The sequence below is a fragment of the Panthera uncia genome (genome assembly GCF_023721935.1).
Source record: "Panthera uncia isolate 11264 chromosome A1 unlocalized genomic scaffold, Puncia_PCG_1.0 HiC_scaffold_17, whole genome shotgun sequence".
Taxonomy (NCBI): Eukaryota; Metazoa; Chordata; class Mammalia; order Carnivora; family Felidae; genus Panthera; species Panthera uncia.
In genome coordinates, this window is record NW_026057577.1 from 147,554,042 (window position 1) to 147,571,862 (window position 17,821).

At 56.3% G+C, this 17,821-nt stretch overlaps 1 protein-coding gene and 1 pseudogene across 1 annotated transcript in view; both read right to left on the minus strand.

The window, feature by feature from the left end:
• Positions 1–576: 576 nt before the first annotated feature.
• Positions 577–761, minus strand: LOC125935929 (uncharacterized; annotated as a pseudogene).
• Positions 762–4,793: 4,032 nt separating this feature from the next.
• Positions 4,794–17,821, minus strand: part of TENT4A (terminal nucleotidyltransferase 4A) — a 47,256-nt gene continuing 34,228 nt past the window's right edge. The window contains exons 9-15 of the mRNA XM_049648927.1: positions 15,673–15,886; positions 13,378–13,504; positions 12,284–12,384; positions 11,501–11,673; positions 10,916–11,074; positions 8,471–8,635; positions 4,794–6,636 (exon numbers count right to left, since the gene is read on the minus strand). Coding sequence (XP_049504884.1) covers positions 6,442–6,636; positions 8,471–8,635; positions 10,916–11,074; positions 11,501–11,673; positions 12,284–12,384; positions 13,378–13,504; positions 15,673–15,886 — 1,134 coding nt within the window. The 3' untranslated portion in view covers positions 4,794–6,441. The remainder of the gene's footprint in view (positions 6,637–8,470; positions 8,636–10,915; positions 11,075–11,500; positions 11,674–12,283; positions 12,385–13,377; positions 13,505–15,672; positions 15,887–17,821) is intronic.

Sequence of the window (17,821 nt, forward strand, 5' to 3'; positions counted from 1 at the left end):
GGGGCAGCGGGGAGGGGGCAGGAGGGGGGGTAGACCGCGATGCCCACCTGACACCCCCTCGCCCCCCTAGCAGGCAGCAGCGGGCAGTGGGGGACACCTGTCGGCAGACACAGCCCATCCAGGAACCCGATACAGCCAAAACAAAGCGTCGGCCGTTACGTGGCTCCCTCCTGGCTTCAGCTTTCCTTCTTCCAGGCCAGACAGCGGCAGGCACGCTATTGAAACTCCGAACTCCACCCTCCGGTCACAGCTGAAAGGAGGACTTGGTATTTTAAAAATCCTGGTTCAGGGGCCCCTGAGTGGCTCAGTCGGTTGGGCGTCCGACTTCGGCTCAGGTCACGATCTCAGGGTCTGTGAGTTCGAGCCCCTTGTGCTGACAGCTCAGAGCCTGGAGCCTGCTTCGGATTCTGGGTCTCCCTCTCTCTCTGCCCCTCCCCTGCTCAGGCTCTATCTGTCTCTCTCAAAAATAAACATTAAAAAAAATTAGAATAAAAATTCTGGTTCATATCTGGATTCCAATTTTCCTTAAAAGAAAAAAAAAAAAAAGCACCTTGAGTCTTAAATCTACTTGCTGCTGCTTTTGGTAACGTGAAAAAAATTTTTGCTCACTAAAGCTTTGCTGTCTATTTGTTCCAGACTTTCTTTGGTATGTAATAACGGAAGCAAGGGAAGCGTGACCACGTCCCCATAATAGTTTTCAATTAGCAACAATCGCGCCTCGGATAACCTCATTGGCTACGATACTGCCACTGCGCAAAGCTACGTCCCCATAATAAACCAGTGAGCATCTCAGGCAATTTCTGGGTGGCGCCCGGCAGGGTGCTGATCCTGGGAGCAACATGCTCACAGGTGCGTGCACAACACCCCCCCAACTCCAGAAGGCTCGTGATCTATTAGGAAGATGAAATTGAAAAGGAAATGCCACTTTCTTGCCACGATATAGCAGATGTCAAAAGGAAGAGAAGATCAACTGGCCAGTGATGATTCCAGGACTGAACACCAGAAGAGACAAAAACAATCCTTCTGGACCCCTTCAGGTGGCTCTGGGGGGAGAAGGGACCCATGCGACGTGGGCGAAGGGGCCCGTCCCAGAAAGGGTGGACAGAGATCATGGTGGACGAGGTTGCCCCCGAGGACAGGCGACGTTCGCTCGGCACTCCAAGAGACATGGGACACACAGGTGGAGACCGAGGGTGTCAGGGCCTCCCGAACTCAGGCAGGACCCCCCTCCCGGCACCAGACCTATCCCTGGGGTCTTCTGAAACTTTGCAACGAGCTGAAAATCCAGGACACGAAGAGCGAGGGAGGCCAGCCCCGAACACCCCAACTGCTTTGATCTGTACTCCAGACAGAGTTCAGCAGCATTCATTATACCTTGATCTCTGTGGACCCCGCCCATCTGAGTTTCTCAAAAAGCGGCCCATAGGGTGCTTAACCTCTCTGTGCCACGGTTTGTTCCTCTGGAGGTGGGAAGGACCCCTGCGCCCTGGCGGCAGTGGTGGTGACGGCATGCCAGGCCCCTGAAGTCATTAGCTCACGTCCACGAATGGTCCAGGCCATGCCGACCCACCAAGTGCTCATGACGTCAGCCTCCTCTCAGTGTCAGGCCCACCTGCGTGGCCTTGGCCAGAGGCCCCGGTGTCCCACACCTGCCTGTACCGGGAGAAGGGCCGAGGGAGGGGAGGAGGCGCCAGGGACAGAGGAAGACGCCAGAAGCTGCCAGAAGCCGGGCGAGTCAAGATGGAGCTACAACTACCAGCTGGGTTTGGAGCGTGCTTTTCCAGAGCCCGCCTTGGCGAGGACCCGCACGGTAAGCGTAAACGCCGACCGCGAAGGCCAAGGCGACGGCAAACCTCCACGTTTCACGAGCCAGGAGGCTTTAGCCTCACCATCGAAACACATCAAGCCGGGCGGCTCTCATCACTGGTTGCTGCGTGATGAGAATTTCCACCGTCCGGGCCAGCTGTCCACAGGGAGCCACAGATCAGGCCACAGTCTGGAAGCTCACGGACTCAATGATGGAAGTGGAGGTTTTGCTGCCCAAACCGGGCAGCGGCTCTAAGCTCACCGGAGGGCCAGAAGGGTGGCCGCGCTGCTTGTGAAGAGCCCCCCCGCCCCCCGCCCGCCGCCGTCAGGATGTGCCATCACTTCGGTCCCACCTCAGGTCTGCCTTGTGGCCCCGAGACCCCGCTCCCAGGGCCGGGGTTCAGTGTCCTCACCTAGGGCAGAGCTGCCCCGGCTGGGCTCCAGAGCCCTTCCGATTTCACAACCCTCTCGTGATTCCCCTGGAGCCGAGCACACAGCTGCCGGGTAGGCTTGGATTTGGCCACAGCCGTCCACACCTATCACCGTGGAGACACTCGGGACTTCGGGAGATTCAGGCAGGAAGAACTAAAATCTGCGAGCCACCCGCTTCTTACCAAAACTTTAAATGACCCACAAGAGAACCTTCGTGTGACGTGTAACGCTTGTCAGTGCCTCAAATATCCGGGTTCAGAGGTCACGGACAGAGAGCGCAGCATCTGCAAGAACCCAACTTGTGTTTATTGATCTTGCCCGCAATTCACTCCAGGGCCTCGTAAGTCATGGGCTGGCCCTTGCCCGGGACCCACTGAAGCCGGGAGACTAAAGGTGTGTGGAACCGCCAGCTTTGTCCACGGTGCCTCGTGACAAATGACTTCTGAACTGCCCCACCCCCACGGAGCTGTGGAAGCACAGCGAGGAAACCGAGTTTCAAGCCATTCTTGACAAGAATTAGCCCCAACTGTGGGGTGTTTGGGCTGTTGTGTGTTTCATCCTTTCTCGGGCAGCCTCCTCTGGTCATGTAAGTTACCCCACGACGGGCCAGGACTCTGCAACTTAGCAAATATCGACAGCACACCCTTCTCCTCTCCCAAGTTTCAGGAAGATCATCACAGGGCGAGGGCAACAAAACCGTGCACACGTGGGCTGGTCTGTCTGCATCACGGAGGTCCCACCTCCCGCGCTGCACACGGGAACGCCAGGAACCTGGGAGAGAGACAGCGAGGACACGAGGCCCCACAGCAACTCCAAGAGGCGGTCACGGAGCAGTGGCCACAAGGGAGCTAATTTGGAGTCGTGGGATGTCCCGCGGACGGAGTCACTGTCGTGACCTGCAGGTGACCGACCTGAAGCCGAGTCACAGGACAGTGGGTGCAGGTATCCCCAACTGGGGTGGGGTGGGGGTGCTTACGTTTCAGGTAACTGCAGTCTCCCCATCCCCCTCCCCGAGGCCCCGGGCTCACAGGCGTGACCTACCAACTGAGCGGGCTTTTCCCGGAGGCCGGGGGCTCCCGCAGATCGTGCCTTTCAGAGAACCGTGGGCAGAAACCCACAGGGGGTGTGGGGCCACTGCCCTCCCACCCTGCCCAGTCCATCAGGTGGCCTTGCCGGTCCCATCCCACCTGCCCGTAGCTGCCCGCGGCCACCCCTGCTCACCTGGGCCACCTCGACGTCCTCCTCCTGCCCGCTCTCCGATGAGCGGCCACAGTGACTTAGAAGCCCTCCCACTTCCCGTCCGTCCCGGCTCACCTCCCTCTAGCCTCCGCTTCTGCACCTGCTCTGGGCCACCGGCCTCTTACAGTGCCACCGGCGCGCCAGCTCCTTAACCCTAACCCTAACCCAGCTCAAGCCCTCTCCTGGTCGGTCCTATTCGCAGACACACCTGTCACTCTGCCTCCAGCCACAACAGTGACATCTGGCACATCAGTTGCTTTCTGGGGCTTTATGCAGCCTTGCTGGAACTCAGGTGCACCTGCTTGGAGCACCCTCGAAATCTCTGTGGAAGGGAGGAGCGGATGAGCGAGGGTTGTACCAGGCTGTGGCTGAGGATTCTGGCACGTGCACTCCACGCAGGGGGGTGGGGGTGGGGGGGCTGCAGCTGACACTCTGCTCTGTAACAATTTTTAGATACTTCCTTGTAAGTTCTAAATGTGTCACATTTTAAGTTACATTCTGTTTGGCTGTCTCAAATGTGTTATTTTTGAGTGATATAATTTGACCTACGAGAGACGGAGACGGACGCGTTTCACTGGAAAGTCTTATTAGCACCCAGTGGTATCACACATCCCCTTGTCAGAAACGGCACGTCAATAGCGTCGTTTGAGTGGCGTTCCTGAACCCGCCGGGCTGGCGTGGAATGCGAGCGCAGACTGCCTTTTGGCCCCATTTCTTCTGCGCACAGCCTGGCACGTCAGCTGGATTCCGATTTCCTGAACCAGTGATAAAATAATTTTTCGCTGCTCTATTTAGAAACTTCAGGGATATGAACTTAGAGAAGCTCCCCCTCCTCTTGAAAGGAAAGCAAACGTTCAAACACAGACACCACCTGGTTTCCAAAGTTTATTAAAAATCAAAGAATAGAAAAACTTTACATAAAAATATGTCAATTTTAGCTTCCACATTGTTGTCCACACACAAAAAAAAATCGAAACATGGTATCGTTTTGTTCAACCTGTAGCGCGTGACCACAGTGGTAGCCAGGCCAATTCATTCGGTTCACCATGACGGGGACGGGGTGTGGCGCCTGTGTCTACGAATCGAGCTTTAAAATGCACACCCCCCGGGGCCCTCGCCCCGCGGTGGCTCCTTGATGTAGGGTTACAGTCAATATTGCTAATGTGCGGAGATTAGTACAGGCCTACGTATCAGTTTTTATAAATATTTCTTTATCAATAGATTCACAATTTAAATATCTTTAAATATTTTTGATAACTTTCGATCAACAACAACTGCGGACATGTGCTACTCTGTTCTGGAACGCCGCCCCCCCCCCCCCCCCCCCCACCCCGACAGCCCACAGCCCCAGCTCTCGACGGCGCTGTGAGCCAGTCCTGGGTCCGAGGCCGGCCGCAACAATGCGGAGCCGCCCTCCCTGGGGCCCCACCACCAGGCCGCACGCCAGAGCGCCCACTCGGCACATCGATCAGGTGTCATGGCAGTAAGTCTCGCGACTCGAACTTCTCCACTAGTGGACTTCAAAGACCAGCCTACCTGTAGTGTTCAGCAGGGCCGGAACCCCCATTTTAGAACTGGGGGCTCAGACGGCCTCTGAGATGCAGCCAACAACACCCAGGACAACTGTGGTGCTCCGAAAACTCAGGGTTAGGCAGGATGGACATATTCTTGTTGAGAACAAGGCCAAGGACAGTGGCCGCCGCGGCAGACTGCGCCCGCGTACTACGCCTGTAGGCTTCTCCAGTCGGGCGCCAGCCGCCCCCGGCCCCACCCCTGGGCTGTGCTGTCCTGCAATACGTTAAAAATACTCCCCACGGTGCACTGAGCAGCTGAAGGACTCCTCATAGGTTTGCTCTTAACAGAACGAAGGCATACTGCTATACAGATTCCTCAATGGAATCAACATAATTCCTTTCTCCACATTCCTAAAACTGGGTACCATTGTCCGTACTGATATTCACCAGACCCGTCCTTACAGGCCACGTTACTAAAACTGACGGAAGCATCTCAAAGTTCACATTTGTTTTTTTAGGATTTTATAATGTGACAACCCTTTCTCCCCTTAGAAAGTTCTGGCACTTTAAATGCTGGATTTGTTGTCTACTTTAAAAGAACCAAAAACCAAAACGTTAAGCTCCGTGGTCAGAGCGAGACAACAGACGGGCCGGAGGGCAGGGCCGGCGGGCAGCTGGTCAGAGGGCTTGGGGGCCGAGCCGCTTCCGAGAACCGCCGGGGCCACTCGGCTCCCCCGCCGGGCGCCGAGAGGCCTCGCCCGCGTCTGACCAAAAGGAAAACACGAAAACAAACCCCGAGCCCCTCACTCGCGGTGTTGGTAACGGTGCTCATCAGACAACCAGCCGACACGATGAACCCAACTTAGAAAATGCGACTCGGGAAAGGACCTAAGCTTGTTTAAAAAAAACCTCCTCCCTTAAATATAACTTATGTGAAAATATGAATTAAATAAAAATATCTGAGTTATTGCACAAATCATAACTTTTCAGTATTTACATAGAAAAACAGTTCTGACACGGGACACGAAGCGTGAGGGCAGTGAGACGATGGCGGCCTCCCCGCCCCGCCCGCCGAGGAGGACACGAGACCGGGGTCGACCTCTGTCGCTCCGACAGACGCGCCCTGAAAACAGCCGCACCCGCTGCCGAGGAGCGCCGAGGCCGACGTCGCGTCCTGCAGGCCCCGTCCAGGCCCGCCTGGGCGCCGAGGGAGACGCCTGGGCAGGCGGAGGACAGCGTCCGCGCCGAGTAAGGCTTCACAGATGAGCACAGGGAGCTGTTCTTGAAGATGGACGCGACCACCACACGAGGAACATGCAGAGTGAGCGGCGGCGGGCGCCCCGAGGGGCCCGGCCCGCGTGCTGGATGCTGGTCTCAGTTCCCGGCCGGGCGCGAGGCCGCCCGGCGTGAGTCTGCGGAGAGCGGGGGCCGGGAGGCGCCGTCGGGGCCATTATCTGCTCAGACTGACAGGCAGGCTGTCCCTCGTGTGTGTGTGTTTTTTCCTCCTCCAGCCGGTGCGGTTGTACTGGTGGTGGCCCCGGTTGCCCACGGGGGGCCGCACGCCTCCGCTGCCCACGGAGCCATACGTGCCGCCCTGGCCGTGGCTGTGCGAGCCTTTCATGGACAGTTTCATGCCACTGTGCTGCTGGAGAGACAGAGGGGACAGCAGGGTCACAGGCCGCCCCGGAGCCACCGGGCGCCACGGTCACGGGAGGCCCCCCACCCGGCTGCCACGGAGCGTCCCCGAGCCACGTCTCCCCCCCCCCCCCCCCCCCACTGGAGACCCGGCCCGGCCCATGCACGGGGACGGCGCACACAGGCTGCCCACGGCAGCCACGCAGCAGTCTGGTCCCTGCTGCACACACAGTGTCCCCGTGACATTAAATGTGGAGGAGCTGAGAGAAAGTCGCCTCTCTTCCAGGTCACGTCGACCACTGCACGTGAGGCGTGAAGTCCCACGCCCACTTGGCGACCCACCCGGGTCAAACCACACACATTCCCGCCCAAAGATGTTAGCGGCACACTTCCAACTGGTCCTATGTGTCCACAGAACTAAGGGCCCCCGGGTGTTTTTCCTCCGCTTTGGCTCTGAAATTCTGGAACACGTGCACGAGCTCCGTGCCCCCCAGCAGGCTGGGGGCTTGAGCCCCCGGGGGTGTGACGCTGGACACGCTGTGGCCGGCGCTTGGTGCTCCCACACCCGAAGCTCCACGCAAAGCAGAGCGGAGGAAACGTGCCCGTGGTCAGGAGTGTCGCAGCAAACAAGCAGCAGGGGGTGGGAAGCAAAGCCAACGTGCGGCTCACGAAGGTGCCTCCCTTCTCGAAGTCGTCCCTTCACCCTGTTTCTAGCAGGGCAGCATGATGCCCGTGGGGTGCCATGAACACCCCTCGTGACAGGACGGGTAAATCCAGGAAGGAATGTCTATTACTCGGCCCCAAACAGAAAAACCAGTCAGGACTTAATGACCTAGCTCCAAAGAGCCAGACCTTAAGCATCAAAAATTCACTGGCAAAACACGATCAGATAAGCATCAGAGGAACTGACTGGAGTAATCGAGGGGAGTGTCCCCGTATCCTCAGAGACAGGGGACATTCGCTTGGGGACACCGCACCCTCATTCCCACGGGCAGACGCCCGCTCTCGGAAACACTCCGGCGCTTTGAGAGCACACGAAGTTGATAATGACCTGTCTTCCCATCACCCGAGTTTCTCACGTGCAGCATCTGGAGAAGCCACAGGGGAACGGACAGGAGCATCGCAGGGACCCCCGTGAAACCAGGTCAGATGCGGGCCCTCCCAGCGCACCCCGGCCCCTCTCCACCCCAGGGCGCACACACAAAGAAGGCGGGTGAGATCACACGGCCACACCTTGCGCTGGGCCACGCCAGCATTTGTTCGGGATTGTACCACTGGCTTCTTGAAATCCAAGGCATTTGGCATATAATTAACAAACGAACATGAAAACAAAATATTCCCCACTTTCAACCTTCTTTCCTTCCAACTTCAGTTTTATGCTGACAGGTTCAATCAAAGAATTACGGGAGATGCTTAAAACTACATTACACTTGAAAATATCTTAATACTTTTCTTTCATTACAAACAAAAGCAAACATGCATTTTGTCATGGATTATCAGAAAACAATTCCATCTTAAAGAACGTCTCTGTGGGGCAGTTAAACATCCAACTTGAGCGCAGGTCACCATCTGGTGGTTCACGAGTTCGAGCCCCACCGCTGGACTCTGTGCTGACAGCTCAGAGCCTGGAGCCTGCCTCGAATTCTGTCTCCCTCTCTCTCTGCCCCTCCCCCCCACTCGTTCTCCCTCTGTCTCTCAAAATAATCAAACTTAAAAGAATCATAAAAGTAAATAAATAGTAAAGAGCATCTCTGTGGAGCCCTGTCTCGGGCGGAGAGAGCATGGAGCCCCGGCCCGTCACAGACCCGCGTGGGTGGGCACCACCAGCAAGGGGGGCGGCCTACCTTGTGATACAGGTGAGGACTCGAGAGCGGGTTGGGAGAGGCGGACGGAATGGCCGGGGAAGACATGTGGTGAACGGCTTTCAACGCTGGAGCTCCTTCGACGCCAACCTGTCTGCAAGCGACAGGGGCCACCCCGAGGGTCGGTGGAGGTATCGTGAACCTGGTCTAGGAACAGAAGGAGCAGAGACATCAGCGAGGCACCGAGCCGACAGAGGTCACGGTCCCAGTTGTCACGCTGAGCCCGAGAAGGGAGGGCGCTACTTTGGAACAGCACTTGGCAAACAGGTTCACGAACGTTGTTTGTGTTTTCCTATAACCTGACAAGACTTTGTTTTGCCGCAAGAATACCTCACATTCTGAAACAGCATTTGCAGTATGAAGTCTGCCCGGGAAGCCAAGTCATAAAAGCTTCGCTGTTCCTGGAAGACCAAACGCCAATGTAACAAACGAGTCATCAGAGTAACAACCACCGCTCGCATCTCTGGAAAGAGCTGAAGCAGAGTCCCCGCCCCAACACAGGCCCAGAGGCCGCGCGCTGGCCTGTGGAGGGGTGCTGGGGAAGGCTGGCCCCTCCCCGTCCTCTCCGGCCCCTGGACTGCTTCTGTTTCTGCACAGGGTGCCCCTGGGAACTCTCTCGGACCGTTGACAAAGGCACTGCCCACATCTTAGAATCCTCCGTGTGCCCCACAGACCCCTGGGGACTGACTGCAGCCCCCACCCTGAACAGCGCCTGGAACAGGTTGCCGGGACAGGTGCTGGGGTGTCCCGGATGGCACTCTGAGGCTGTGACGCTCGCAGCCGCAGGGCGACAAGGGCGCCGGACACAGGCAGTGGCCCTTCCTTACGCTCTACCGAACGGAGCTCCCCACCGGGGCCTGCAGCGCACACGGGCCCTCTCTCTCGTCCGTGGGGGCTCTGCCCCGCCCAGAAGCTGGCATCGCCGGGAAGAGCCCACTGGGTCTGACAGACTCATGCCCCAGCCCCACGTGCCCATTTCGTCTCGAGCGGGGGGACACCTCCAGGGAGACAGCACGCACGAGATATTGCAGACAGGAGTGGTTTACTCAGTTACTCTGCTAGAAGTAATGTCTGAAGTTCAGAAAGAAAACGAAGTGGGCCTCAAGCTGTGGCTTAAAATCTGAACGACCGCAGCTTTAGGCTCACTCACTGTCAGCACGAGTGACAGAGCAGACCACGGCACCAGCACCCGGCCTTCGACCTATCCCCCAAACATTCCTGGACTTCCTGCCAGAAGCACACGGTCGGCATTGGCTGGACCACCACGCAGCGGCCGCACTGGCCTTTGGGGGACCGGGCGCCTCAGGCAAGGTCAGACCCGATGACTGATCCAGGAAGACCGTGGCCACTACCGCACCCAGAGTTCGTGGCAGAATATACTTTGTTTTTAATTTTTTTTTAAGTTTATTTACCGAGAGAGAGAGTACGAACAGGGGAGGGCCAGAGAGAGGGAGGGAGAGAGAATCCCAAGCAGGCTCCACGCGGACAGTGTGGAGGCCGACGTGGGGCTCCAACTCACGAACCGTGAGATCGTGACCTGAGCCGAAATCAAAAGTCGGACGTTTAAGCGACTGAGCCCCCCAGGCGCCCCCAGAATCCATGTTCATAGCACAGGAAACCGCCTCAGCATGACACCCCCACGCAGTTCCCGGGAGTTGTGGCGGGGCCCTACCGCCTGCCACCGTCGCCACCCCGTGTCACAGCACGCTGCCCTCGGCCTGCGGTCTGGGGCGCGTCCTGTGAGGACACCCTCCGGGGCAAAGCTCCAAGCAACAGAGCAATGAGCCCGTACGCTTGCGCCCACGTCCCTCTACGCTCACCTCATAACCCGCACTGTAGAGATGACCTTTCTTGAAAGGCAAATCCCTGTGTTGGGTTTCTCCACACACGTACTCAATTGTGCGTAATTGGGAAGAGCCACCAAATTTAGTGTTTTTTGAGATTACCTTTCAGACATCTAGTTTTGTCTAAATTAAAAAACAACAACAGAAAACATATTCTAACAGAAAAAGCCCTATAAATACTGCCTAATGAGTGACGTGAAAGAGTCGAAGTTTTTGGAGACTGGGAGAGGACGCCGAGACCACGGCCCCTCCCTGCCCAGGGGCAGCGCCAGACCCGCCAACGACAACAGTCGCACGCGGGGCTCAGAGGCGTCTTGAGACAGACGGTCGGCCCGCACCCCGCCAAGAGCCCTGTCAGGGTGGGAGACCAGCTGTCCCCCCCAGTGCACGCCTGCCCAGAGTGGGCCTCGGGGACGCGCTCTGCCACAGAACGACCCAAGTCACACCCCGTCGATCCGAGAAAGACGAGGGGTCCTGCGAGGCAGAAACGTGCCTGCCGCAGAGCTCAGGAGTCGTTTACGCTTCAACAGCATCGGCCGGTCCCAGGGCCCGCCCCCAGGACGGGTGCCGGCCGGCCACATACCTGAGTGTTAGTTGTCACGACCAGCGTTCTGGAGGTGGCGGGCTGGGGTTTGCCGCTCGTCATCGGCAAGGCGGTGGGCAGGCTGGCCAGCAGGGGAGTGGGCGCCTGCAGGCTGAACTGGTAGACGCTGGGCGTCGCGCAGGGCGGCGTGTCGGAATCCTGCAAGCAGGAACAACGGCAGGGAGCTGAAGACGGGCGCGCTGACGCGAAGGTCGGGAGCCCACGTGCCCATCGGCCCCCCGCCACAGGAGCCCGAGGCTGCCCAACGCGGCCTCCAGTCGTCTCCGGACGGGACAGCATTCGAGCTGCGCAGGAGACCCCTCGCGTCAACGTTTCGTCTCCAGACGGCCTTTAAAAAACCACTCGAGGGCGTCCGCCCTAGTGACGATGTGTGGACGGCACGCCGGCTCCTGGGGCCCGCGGAGACCGGGGTCCCCGACTGGCGGCAGAGGCCCGCGGCAGAGCGGGGACCCGTCGGTGCGGTCTTGGGGTGCCCGCCACCCACACACGCACGGAGGGGAGAGGACCCCCGGGCTGCTAGACTTCAAAGGCCGGCCAGAGACGTCTCCCGGCCGGCGCACTCACAATGTCGCTTCCCGACAGCGAGGACACGGAGGAGGTGGAGGAGCCGGACGAGAGCAGCTGGGGGCTGGGCAGAGACAGGGTCAGGCGCTGGCCGTAGGCGGACTCCGGGTCCCGGCGCTGCGGCTGGTCCCCGTCACACGCGCTGATTCGCTCCTTTATCTTAATTCTGTCGTCTGCAGGGGAGACAGGCCTGAGTGACCTCCCTGAGAGGACGGGGGGGGGGGGGGGGCGTGGGCCCACAGGTGCCGCTGGGGCCGGACCCGGTGCGAACGAGACCGAGCAATTCAATTCCTAACTTTATTCAATTTTCTTAGTTTTTAAAGCTGTGTGTTTCAGCACTGGGACGCCTTCAAATGTGCTTAGAACAAGGTGGCTACGGGAACAGTTTCCGGCTGTAAACCTTACGAAATCTGAACACGCAGCCCGTGTCTGGGGTGCGTGCGGTGTGCACGCGGGGTCTCACGGGCCCAGCAGCACGGGAGTAAAATCTCTCAAAAATGTTTTATACACGTCGCGTGTTAAACAGAAGTTGAATACAATACGTGAAAATGAATTTCACCTGTTTCTTTTCGCATTTTTAATGCAGTTACTACAAGAGACGCTACCAGTCCACGTGTGGCACACGTCCTGTGTCCAGGGGCCTACATCTCATGGCTGCAAACTCTTACGCTACAGAAGACGAGGCACTTTCTCAGTCTGACAGTTACCACGGAGGGACCGAGAGGCACTGCCACACGAGGTGCCAAAGTGCACGAGTGACAGGCGCGAGCAGGGAAGTCTCACCAGGCTCGGGCGCGGGGGGAGCCTTGCCGCCCCACTTCTCCTTGATCCACCTCCGGTAGTCGATCACCTCCTGAGTGACCTTGATGATTCTTCCCAGAGTGCTGCAGGAGGACACGGCGGGGGGTGGTCAGCGGAGGGCGGCAGCTACTATGAGCCCACAAGCCCTTCCGACCGGCTATTCTCTATTTTTAACAACGTATCCCTTTGCTAAGTGAAAGATAGTAGGAAGAAAGCTAAAATAATTTTACAAAGTATATATGAATTCTGATGCTTGAGCCCAGATGTGCTTTGAGATCATAGCATAGAAATGGTGGGCTCACTTGTACAGATGTCCCGGGGCCTACAGCTACCTACAAAAGACAGTTTCCAGGAGGTGTCTAAGCAGGGGAGTGCCCCCCGCCCCCACCCAGCACTCACAAAGGTCTGACATGGCGTTATCCCCTGCGGAGGCAGCCAGGGCCGAGACTCCCAGCACCCAGCACCGGGCCGAAAGCCCTGCCGGAGAGCACCATGCGCGGAATGAGGCTCGAAACCCTCGACAAGGCCGATCACCAGTAGTGCCGGGCTTCAAACTCCCCGTCCGGCACAGTTTCCACGAGCACTGGCCACCACCTCATTGTTCTTCCTTCCCACCGCCCCTTCACTCCCTCCATCCGCCCCCCAGCTATGCCGCAGGCACCTCTCACAACAGGTAAGAGTCCTCTGAAATGGAGACGCAAGAAAGAGCACGCACAGGGAGGAGGGCTGGGGCCTGTGCGCCCAGAGGCCCAGAGGCACTCACTCAGAACTCAGTATGTGCATTTTGAAGACAGCCTCAAGGAAACGCATCACGTTCCCAAGTTTTAAAAAGCCAGAAATCACTTCCCCAAAATCAAACGCCCTGAACCGCCAAATCCCCAAACAAGAAAGTTTCAGTGCCGAGCCACCCTGAACTCCCGCCCGGCCTTCCTCATCAGCATCTTCCTGGGCTACAAGGCAGGGGCACATCAAGCAATGACAGGGGCAGGCGGGGCCGGCTCCGCACAGGCCGAGGCGTGTGGCCGCCACACCGCGGGGGCCGCGAGCCCAGGACAGCGACAGGGGACTTGCGTTACCTTTCCGAGTCTCTGTTTGGATAGGACCTCGCGAGGGGCGACACGGCATGACTGAGAACAATGTAGGCATAGTCAAACACCTGCTTCACCTGCATGGCCCCATAGGAACTGCGGCCCACGTCATTTCCTGAAAGAGAGAGGCAGCTGTCAAACCCTGCCCAACATCCGGCCCTTGATCCAGATGTTTCCCGTCTTCTCCCGTGAGTCACTCTGCAGCGGGCCCTCCCCACTTCCGGACGCACCAGGAAGGCCGAGCCAGGCGCCTGCCAACACGCTGCCCGTCACTGGCGCCCATCTCCTGACGTTCGCGGGCTACGATCCGGGTCTACCTCCGTGCGATGTCATTCAGAGACAGAGTGACAGTCCGTGAAAAAGTCAGGCAGCTCCCCAGGTGGCAAAGACACCAGAGAGTCAAGGCAGCGACTGTGACCGACCACGGTGGTGCTGGCCAGGCGTGCACGAGGCGGGCGGCTGGCCCGAGACCCAGCACTCCCATCAGCGCCGCTGGGACCCGCGGGAGCCCGCCCTTCGGGGCGGAAGGCCGCAGGCCCAGACTCTCCCCCGGTGAGGACCGGCCGGGCGCGGGGCGCATGGAGCCAACAGGGAAGTCACCAAGTGAGCCACAGTCGAGGAACTTTTGTCACAGGACATTTTTGAATTTTAATCAGCATCCTTCACAATCCAAGTAAGCAGGACTTTTTTAGGAGACATTCTAAGTACTGGGATTTTTCCTTTTCCAGATTTGGTAATACAATCCAGTGATAACGCAGGCTTTCGTCTTTTAAGTACATTTAAGCAGATAGTGAAGACACTGGAAACACCTCCAACTTAACTGATTAGACACAGACAAACAGACGTGAAACGTGTTCCTACACTGCTGGGGAATCACTACAGAAAAAGCACGGCGTTAAGTCACGTCATTTATGAACGACAGAACAGTCAGCACGTTTCCTTTCAAGAGGCTGTTAAGAAGTAAATTTCACACTCCAGCAGCCCCGAAACAAAACAAAACAAAAAAACTGCTACACTTGAGGACATTAAAAAATATATAGTAACTGAACAAGAAATGCCAAATACAGATGTGAGAGACAAGCTGGGGAGAAATAAAGGACAGCGTGATGACAAGGAAAGCTTCCCTAACACACGCGCGGGATCTCCCAGAACCACTCAGGTGAAGGGCAGTGTACCTGGAGCTGACATCCCGCCCCCCCACCTTCTCTGTCACCTGTCCGTCACTGATTTTATCACCAACAGTAAGAACAGTGTCTCACCTAATAGACACTCAATAAACATTTGTGGAATTGATAAATAAAAATTGGGTCAACTTCACTAAACCACGAAAGAAATCTAAATTCAGAGCACCTGGGTGGCTCAGTCGGGTGGGTGTCCGACTTCGGCTCAGGTCATGATCTCACGGTTCATGAGTCTGAGCCCCACGTCACGCTCTGTGTTGACAGCTTGGAGCCTGCTTCGGATTCTGTGTCTCCTTCTCTCTCTGCCCCTCCCCAACTTGTGCTCTATGTCTCTCAAAAAATAAATAAATGTTTAAAAAAAAAAAAAAAAAAAGAAAGAAAAAGAAATCTAAACTCAATGAAAATTTATACTACGTGGTTCTGTTAGACCAGCAAAGATTAAGAAGACTGTGCCTACGCTAACGGGGACATGAGCGCCATCAAATCCGCTCGTGGGAATAAAAGTGGAGAAAGAGGAGGCCGCCTCAGGACCGTCTGCGCAGCAATCCTTGGAGCAGAACACGCCTACGCACAGAGGAAAGGGGCCTGGGATGTGCTGTTAACTAGAACGACGAGTTGTAAAGCTGTGTGCATTATGGGGGTCACTTAATTAGTAAGATTACAATAATAAATGTTAATATCCGTGTAGGAAAAACCTGGAGGGATAACACGCCAAAACGGAAGGGGATTGCGGCACAATTTTCTGTGTGACCTGCTTCTCAGAAGTGAATGGTCTACGACGGATATGTGGATATGTTATACTTTACTAATCAGAAAAAATACACTTTTCTTAATTTTCACTTTCTACATTTTTCTGGTTAATCAAGGAATGGAAACAAAACTCCAACGTTGTAAGAACTAGAAGCATTAAACGAAAGAGTTCTGAAGGTATCCCGCTTAACTGTCAACACAGTAGGAACCCGCCTGGAACCCAGTGCACTGCCCTTGGCTGCAGGGACTGTAGACACGCCCCCTCCCGGCCCCGCCTGCCCCAGCCACGGCCACGGCCACGGCCACGGCGTGCACTGGAGACACCAGCTAACTCGGAGCAAGGCGCCCTTACCTGGCAGCAGAGGGTCCTCAATGCACAGCATCGATGGTCTGTACCCACTGGTCATGGCTTTCATGATCTCTTCTTTGGCGATATAGGCACCTCCTTCTTTTATTCTAATACCAGTTTTCAAGTAATTAAAATTTCTTCCGTAGAGTTCAAAAAATTCTACAAGAAGCATTCCAAGGTTTTCATCAGCTCTCCGGGCATCAATTCTTGGATGCAACTGTAAAAGCAATATATCCACAATTTGGATTCAAGTCACTTTCTGAAAAGACTGCATGAAATCAGGAGACCTACTGGTCTCTCCAAGGAAACGCCCTCCGGGGCACCTGCTCTCTCACCAGTTCTGTGAGGACGCTCCGAGCAGCAGAGGTTAGCAGGCCCTAACCGAGCCTGGAGAGCCTTTGTCAACAGAGAGAGTTCAGAAGAAATAAAACCTTCTCATCTCTGTTTTTTTATTACAGTTTAATTCTCCGAAATTCGTGACCCACAGAGCATCTTCCTACTAACGCAGACATGTGATTAACCACAGATTAGCAAATACCGATAAATACGCAGAGCGTCTTCTCCACAACGTAGAGTCCTCTGGCCGGTGAATGCAACGTTACAGACTCCATCCAACCTTAATTCCGTTATTCCAAAATACAACCCATAGAGGGCAGTGTCAGACCGGAGAGAGTCACAGCGTGACATACAACCAGAATGTGCGAAGATTAATTTTAACTGTGTACAGGTGATCAGTACTGTGTCATAACATTTACACCAAATTTACATCCCTGCTCGTCACACGGATTAGTGCCAGCCTCAGTTTGGTGCCCCATTTTCTGTAAGCGGGTGACGGACTTATTCTGAACCTAGGATGCAGCCTCTGGACACCCTCCTGCTTTAAGAGGCTCGGGAGGCAGGCCTGCGCTGCCCACAGGGACAGCCACAAGCCATGAGTGGCCATTCATAGTTAAATTAATTAAAACAGATTAATTGAAAACTCCATCGGCCTTGCTGGCCAGGCTGCGAGGGCTCAGTGGGCACATGTGCTCATGGTGCCACTGCGGGACACGTGGGGCGTCACGCCGGCCGGGGCGGGCCTGGAGAATGATGGCCACGTCCGGGTGAAAGCCACAGTTCCTGGAAAGTCACACAGGTCCCTGAGGAGAGACAGCTCCTGGCACCGACAGGTGTTTCCGGGGCTCACAAGAACTGAGGGTGTGCACGTGCCTGCACGTGCCAACGGCACAAGGGCAGCATTCGTGCTCCTGCCCACCCCCCCCCCCCCCCCCCCCCCCCCCCCCCCCCTGCTTCTCTTCCTTCCTGCTTGCCCTCCAGTCAAAATCAAGTACCTGAGCGCCACCCAGTGCAAGGTTGGGGCTCTCACCTCTGTGGGCTGTGAAATGGACTCAGACGCTGCTAGGGGCCCAGGTTCGTGGCACGATGCACCGGGCAGCAGGGGGCACGAGGCCAGTCGCAACCCCACGCACATCGCGTGTGGCCTTCTGCGGGGTCACAGGACTGCACCCGGGACCCCGTGGGGAATGTGCCAGGAGGCACTGAGCCCAGTGCCCGGCACCATAAAAACAGGCAGTAGCCATGATGACAAGTGACTGAAAATAGTTCCAATCAGGAAAACGGGAGGGAATCAGAATAGTACGTTGTACTTAGTTCAAAATAACGGGAAGAATGGGTCCAAGGGCAGCATCACGGAGGCCAAAGTGGAGGCAAAGCGCTGGGAGCAAACTGTAAGAAACCGTAAGAAAACAGGTGTGGAATCCCAGTCTCGCTCTTCTTAACACATCTCCGGCAGAGACGTGCCCCGGAGTCAGAGGAGTCAGACTAATGAAAGGCGGTGTGACCATGCCTTGAGCCAGCAGTATGAGCAATAAGGAGAAAAAGGGGCCAAACCTTGGATGTAAAATCCCAAGCACAGTCACAGATACAAAACTTAACGGCAAACATGGAGGAGTAGCCCGGCACATTAAAATACACACGCAAGGCTTGTGTGACGAACAGAGAACCCTTCAAGAAAACGTAAACGGGGTCATCAAGGTTTCCATTCACTTAGAAACTGTCTTACATGGTAACAAGCGTAAGCACAGTTCATCAACGTCCCAGCATTGAACACTCGGGGAGGTTTTCTACTGACAGGCTGCTCCACGGTCCTCAA